The following is a 7,204-nucleotide window of genomic DNA, read 5'->3' on the forward strand; positions in this document are numbered from 1 at the left end:
TCATGTTGACATTTTTTAAATTCTTATTAATAGCAACAGATATAACACTGGTATCTGGAAATGCAGAAGTCTGTCATTGCAAGTGATTTGGTACAAAAGCTTCCAAGTTTTAATATACAAAAAGTGTTAATTTTTGGGACTAAATTCTTGAACTAATTTTATAGTAAAAATAAATTATAGTGGTGTTTGGTATGATGGAATTGGAGAAGGAATGGAATGGTTGATTTCAATGGAAGAAAAAAAGTTGTTTGTTTTGTCTAATGGAATGGAATATGCCATTCCTTGATGAATCTAATTTATGATATTTGATTGGTATTCCAATGTAAACATACTTCACATACATAACATCCAAGTAACATCCATATGGCCATATATAGCTTATGAGGTTAAGTCATGTTTAATAAAGTCAAATAGAAACATAACATTAGTCATATGCTATGCAAATTGCTATTTGTAGGAGGGGTAAATAGTTGAATAAAAAAGTTTAGCTCTATATTATCATGTTTCCTTTTTTTGCCAAAACCCTTCAAATTGGAATTTTTGAAGGTATAGTGAGATCAGGTAAGCTAATTTTCTCCTAATTTATGTTTTCTAAGTTTGTCAAATGTTATTGTGTAGGTTTATGTATTTCTTGAATTTTGGGGTTTATGGTTTTAATTGTTATTCTATGACTTTTGAAGTTAGAGTGTGATTGTAATATTGAGATGATAGATTGATGAAGATAGAACTAGAATCTTTATTATCATTAAAAGGTCCAAAATGTATATTAGTTAAAAGACATTGGTAACTAAAACAAAAATTTCTGTCTTTTCTTTCTTTTTTGTAATTTAATATATTTGTTTACTTTTCTCTAAAAGTAAATGTTGTCTTTTCTCTTTTCCATTTTTTTAGAAATGTAAAAATATATATATATAAAAAAAAAAAAAAAAAAAAAAAAAAAAAAAAAAACACGAAGGCCACCAGGGAGCTGGACCAATTAAACAAGAGTATAAAACAAACACATGAAACATAGAATGAAAGAGCTAATAATAACAAACCACCAGTACTACTATGAGCTAAACAAAAAAACCTCCAAGGGCAAAACGGTAAATACATGGAGTCACGGATCAAAGACCAGCTTGATCCTCAACCTAAAATAAGTTTCGGCAAGCATAAACAGCTTTACACAGATATGGCTTCTTAAAAAACTTTGCCAAATACTACAAACAACAAAATTTTGAAGATACAATGCATATAGATTGTCTTTTAATCTATTGCTATTCTTTTATTCATTCATATGTAATATAATTGGGTAGATTTGTCATGTATATTGCTAATATAGGAATAAATGAAAGAAATATGCTATAAAAATAAGATAAATCAATATATTGATTATACATTTGTGAATCTGTCCACCAGACACGTATGACAATAATTAATTTAGGGTCGATAAATGTTAATGTAAAAGCCAAGAAGGTGTGGTTACGTGATGATTAAGTATGAGTTTGTTAACCGTCTTAGAAACATCTTGACTATATTATATGCAAAAGTATCGGATTTTAATAAACTATGATTAAAAGAGCATTTAAACAATAGCTAAACAAGTAAGACTAAGGCATAAACATGTATTAGTGGATAATTTACGTTTGTAGATTGTAATTGGTTTAGAGGTTCAAAAAGTATGGATTCACCCCCCTTTATTAAGATTGCATTACGCATAAAAGTAGGGATCAGCATCGGAACCGGGTACTCACTTTTGAAACCGGACCCGCCCCGGAACTGTCGGTTTTGGAACTGGAACCGCCTTAAGAGGTTTCGGTTCCGGTTCTCGTTTTTTCGGAACCGCTACCCGCTGGAACCGGTTATATATATATATATATATATATATATATATATATATATATATATATATATATATATATATATATATATATATATATATATATATATATATATATATATACACACACACACACACACTAGCCGTTTACCCGCGCAAAGCGGCGGGCGACAAATAGTTTGTTTCGATAATTAATTTCTTTTCGATGGAGAATGATTATTTTCAATTCAATCATTAGTTTATTTTAAGAAACATGTCATATTAAAAATAAAGAACATTCATGAAATGATCAAATTATAAGGTGTTGAGTATTTATTTGAATGAAAAAAGATCTTGTCAAAACCTTGAAAAAGAAGATTTATAGGAGTTTGTTTAAATTTTAATATTATTTTATTAGTGATTAGTTGTACAATTAGCTTAATAATTTAGACGTTTTAAAAAAATATTATTATTTTATTCAATCTATTTTTAGAAATAGTAGGATTTGTTTTATAAGATAGTGTATATATATATATATATATATATATATATATATATATATATATATATATATATATGTGTGTGTGTGTGTGTGTGTGTGTTACTTAGACCGATTTAGAATATATTGGTCCGATTTTGTCCGTCTTTGGTCCAAATTGATTTGATTTGGATCGAATTAAATTGCGCTTTTGTCGAAAAAAGTTAACAAAATTAATGCGATCGGGTTACCCGCTCCCAGAACTAGAACCGCCGGTTTCGGGACTGGTTCCAAACATTTAAGAACTGCCTAGAGCGGTTCCGGTTCCGCTTCTATCTTTTTAGGAACCGCCGGTTCTGGTTCTCGCCAAATGAGACGGGTACCCGCCTATGCTCATCCCTACATAAAAGTACAAAAACATGGTGAAAACATGAGATCATGTTTGATTTTGGAAAATCGTAAAAGAAATGAAATGAATACATAAATTGATGGAATTGATCATTGCATTATATTATTATTTTGGTTGACTTGCATAAGTAGAAAAGTTACCAAAACATGTTTTTTGTTATATATAAAAATAAAATTTAATAAAAACAAACTGATAAATATAGAAACAAAGGTTGTTTTATAAAGATAAACTTTAACAAAATAAAAATATATCATTAAACAAGTTAGATATAATCATATTTATTTCGTTAAAACATATGTTAAATGTACTTTAAATATTTAGCAAAAACTATACATCAACCAAAACACCAGTTTACAAAATAAAAAGGAAATCTTAATATAAAATCATCATAATACATATTTTATTTATTTTGGAAAAAATTTGAATTAAAGTTTTGATTTTTTTTTTTTTATAAAGATTGGTATTATTAAAGATTGTAGGAATAAAAGTAATTTATAATTATAAAATTACATTGTATCATACGAACAAACATAAGACTATTTTTTTTAAGATAATCGATTATGGGTCCACCTCCGCGTTCTAAAACCTGTAACTATGTAATTGCAATTAACTGTTTTTAATAATTTTACAATTGTTGCATATAATATACAATTTGTATATAAATAATAATTAATTATTTTCATCTAACTGTAAAGGCTTGAAGTAGATTCCATCTATGAGATAAGTACCAATGGCCAAACGAACTGCCCATACATCCTTAGGCTTCCTTGCCATAATTCTGCAACAAATACAAATATACGTTTTAACATTACTTCATCCAAATACAATAACTATTTTTCAAAGTATCACATCAAAATATGAAAAATAAATAAATAAAAAATATCTGTAAAGACATCATTGATTTTGTTAGTGCGTATTAAACTATTAATGATTGCTTTCACCCTCTTAACTGATTCAAAATTTATTAAGCATATTTGATATTTATCCAAATAACTAAGTATCCATAATAGAGCTTTTTCAAACTTAAGCTTTTTTAAACAACTTGTTAAGTAGAAAATTTACCTTCCAACATCACCCGCTTTAACTAAACCTGAATTAACTCTGAGACAAGGCATAGAAGCTGCTGTCTTCAACATTTTAGGAGCTTCCACTATGATGATTGGTGACCCAATCTTTAGTGATTCAGATGCTTTTGGTGTGAGCTCTGTTTCAGCTTCAGCTGATGGATCTTTTGATGAACAATTGATTCTATGAACAAAACTCGGATTATTTTGGATGCTTCTGCACTATTCAAGAAACCATAGTCATCATTCACTTCTACAATGTTGAAATCAACACTCGAAATTTAGTTACTCACTAAGATAAACAAAATTAACTCCAAGGGGTCTAGATTTCAAATTAGAATGAGAATTCCCTCGTTCGTAATCGCTATAATCAATCATTGTTATCTGGGAGATACGTGGATTCATACCAATCGCCCTTTGGCGTCAGTTTTTTGTTCCTTTCAATTAATTATTTCAATTGATAAAAAGACAAAGGTTATATTGAAACGATAGTGAAGTACTTTAGCTCAAGCCCAAAATCTTCATCTGGTCATGTAGAATGATGCTAACAAAATCAAAAAATTAGGAACGAATTTAAGAATGAGCACCTTTTTTTTCTCAGAAAATCCAATTGAGGAAATGCTGCTCAAGGAAAGGCGATTTGAGGATGAAGAGAGTGGAATCGTTATTGAAATGTGCAGGGATGAAGCAGACGCCATGGGAACGAGTTGGGGAAGGTTGTCCGATTAGAGGGCTGGAGATGAGGGTGAGGAACTTGAGCGGTTATGTAAAGTTTGGTGTTAGTTTTGGTTTTAGGGCCTTGAGGTTTTGCGAAATTACATATTGAACACTAAAGTTGCCAAAGTTTGACTTTTTATACGACATAACTTAACGATAGATAAATATGAGTGTATTTCGGAGTCATATCAAAACATTGACTTCGCCTAGAGCGTATTTTAGATATATTTTTTTTATAGGATATTGTCATAAAATCTGTTTAGTTTGGTAGAAATTAACGGTTTTAGCTAATGTGGAATTTTATGTCCATTAATATATAGCATTTGCTATGTTTTGTTACTTATGGCTAGGGGTGTTAATCAAATCCATCCGATCGAGTTTCAGGTTAAAAGGTCGGGTTTTTCAAAAATAAATTTGACCTTAAACCCGGTCCTATTAAAGTACGGGTTAGTCGTGTTCGGGTTTGTTGGGTTAGACGGGTTATAATGTTGTGTAAAGACTTAAAATGTAAGATAGTTTAGTTTATGCCATTTTAGTCCATTTTATACATGTTAAGGCCTATAGGGGTTGATACTATTTGTGATTTGTGATGTATGATGATACTTTAAAAATGTATTATGGAAAGAAAATTTTGTTTCCCTTTGTGAAACATGTGTGTAGAAGTTAAATTAATCTCATATTATTCAATGAAAATTTTTCACAAATATATATTCCATATTTATCTAATTATCCAATGCTTTATAAAATAAATTATATAAGTAATTTAAATATTATATTTTTGTCATTATATAAAAACTAAAAATATAAACAATTAACTTAGTTGAGGACGTATTAATTAAGACTCATGATCCACGATAAATACCAGTCGTAGACCACAAGTGTAAAAAAAAAAAAAAAAAAAAAAAAAAAAAAAAAAAAACTTGAGGATTATATATGCATGAAATACCTTGCAGTAAACACATATCATACAGATCAACAAATAACTTGCTTGATTAGTTGAGTTCATGAGTTCACGGGGTATAACTTGCAAGACTATTAGTACAACATAACTACAAGATGAAAATGTTTTAAAGTTGATGGGCTAAACCAGGTTAATCGAGTTGACACAAACTCGAATAAACAAAATACATCCTACCCGAAACCCGTCACTATTAAGGTAAAGGTATGGGTTAATCGGGTTAACCCAATTTTAGCCTTCAGACCCTGATAAACCCGACCCTATTAGTCTCATTTGGGTTTGGGTCGGATCGGGTTAGTCGCGTTCAAGTTTTTTTGACACCCATACTTATGGCATTTATAAGGTTTTTCACCTTAACAATTGGTCACCCGTTGAATGTATGTTGCCTATGTAGACTCTTTTAGCTAAGTAGGCATAACAAACGTTGTTAACCAAAAACCCTTGTTCTGTTTTGAGACATTACACATTGAGAAGCATACTTATAACCTTTTCCACGAGAACATATTTTCCTTGCTACAATCATCGGTAATGCAAAATCATCATCACCAAAAAAGTGTATTTGAAACATTGTAGGGTTTCAATTCTCCAAAATTTTATCCGGTCAGTTAGTATCTTGGGTAATCAAAGTTGTCTTCTTTATAGGGTAAGTTTCTTAGAGTTCATCGTCACAAAAATTTCTTACAATCACTACGTGAAATGTTTATGATTATGTAAGAGTTTTTTATGACTTCATCAAACAACACATAAAATGTAACGCATGTGTTTCCAGGTGTAACATCCCGGAATAGCAAGAGTAGAGTTGAAGGGCTAAAACTGTAAATCTTGAAGGGCAACTCGGCGAGTCCATGGATGGACTCGGCGAGTAGGGTCGCGACTTTGGTCGCGTGTCAAGTAGCCTACTCGGCGAGTAGGTGCTGAGTGGAGAAAACCCTAAATCTGGGGAATGAGCCCTATTTAAAGAACATTATACCCTCTTCCCAGCCTCTTTGATCCCCCTTGAAGTCCAAAAACCCTAGAAAGCGTGAGTGTGGAAGATTGGAGTGCATTTGGAGCTTAGGGAGGTGTTTGTTGAAGAAATCTTGAAGGAGAAGAGGCTTAGATCAAAGGGCTTTGTTTAGATTCGGATCTCTTGCTGTTGGAGGCTTCATTTTGAGGTAATATCTCATTCTTGGGTTGTGTTCTTCTAGATTCTTCATTTTGGGGTTGTGTGGGAAGCTTAGATTTGTGGCATCTTGAGTTTGAAGGATAGATCTAAGGTTGCTACCTCAGATCTGGAGTGGAGAAGGTCTTAAGAGCATTAAAGTCCCTGTTCTTGTGTTGTTGATGGAGCTATCTTGTCCCAAACCCCAAACCCTAGAGTAAAAATGCCTAGATCTTCTTGGATTCACGTAAAGATTGCCACTTTACGTGATGGATGGCCTTAGGAGAAATAGATCTATGGTTTGGATCATCTACATGGCTTGGAAAGCTTCTGTATGGATTCAGACCCGGTGGTACTCGGCGAGTCACATGGGTGGACTCGACGAGTTGCTTGAAGATGAGCTGGAACTCGACGAGTTGGATGAACAACTTGGCGAGTAGGTTGAAGATAACCTTAGACTCGGTGAGTCTGTTCTTGGACTCGGCGAGTCTTGTCGAAGAGTCCCAATATTTTCTGGTTGAGTCGAGAATCGGTGAGTCAAGGGATGACTCGGTGAGTTGGGTGCGAGAGGACTCAGAGTTGCTGGACTCGGCGAGTCTCGGGGTGACTCGGCGAGTTAAGTCGCGGATTGAGGGAAGT

The 7,204-nt window shown here is 32.3% G+C and overlaps 1 protein-coding gene across 1 annotated transcript; it reads right to left on the minus strand.

Annotated features, from left to right (window-relative positions):
* Positions 1-3,262: 3,262 nt before the first annotated feature.
* On the minus strand, positions 3,263-4,521 carry CRR42 (DUF3148 family protein). The gene is made up of 3 exons (XM_078991901.1): positions 4,337-4,521; positions 3,748-3,971; positions 3,263-3,463 (listed from the first exon to the last, which is right to left on the minus strand). The coding sequence occupies exons 1-3, from the start codon at positions 4,445-4,447 to the stop codon at positions 3,355-3,357; spliced, it is 444 nt and encodes a 147-aa protein (XP_078848027.1). The 5' UTR covers positions 4,448-4,521; the 3' UTR covers positions 3,263-3,354.
* Positions 4,522-7,204: the final 2,683 nt, after the last annotated feature.

This window comes from Lactuca saligna, chromosome 4, assembly GCF_052625555.1.
Source record: "Lactuca saligna cultivar CGN05327 chromosome 4, ASM5262555v1, whole genome shotgun sequence".
In the NCBI taxonomy this organism is placed as follows: domain Eukaryota; kingdom Viridiplantae; phylum Streptophyta; class Magnoliopsida; order Asterales; family Asteraceae; genus Lactuca; species Lactuca saligna.

Coding starts and splice junctions, on each gene's coding strand:
- CRR42 (XM_078991901.1), bottom strand. CDS start 4,447: ATGGCGTCTGCTTCATCCCTGCACATTTCAATAACGATTCCACTCTCT. Junction 3,972..4,336: donor GATTTTCTGAGAAAAAAAAG/GTGCTCATTCTT, acceptor TTTCTTGAATAG/TGCAGAAGCATCCAAAATAA. Junction 3,464..3,747: donor AAAGCGGGTGATGTTGGAAG/GTAAATTTTCTA, acceptor TATTTGTTGCAG/AATTATGGCAAGGAAGCCTA.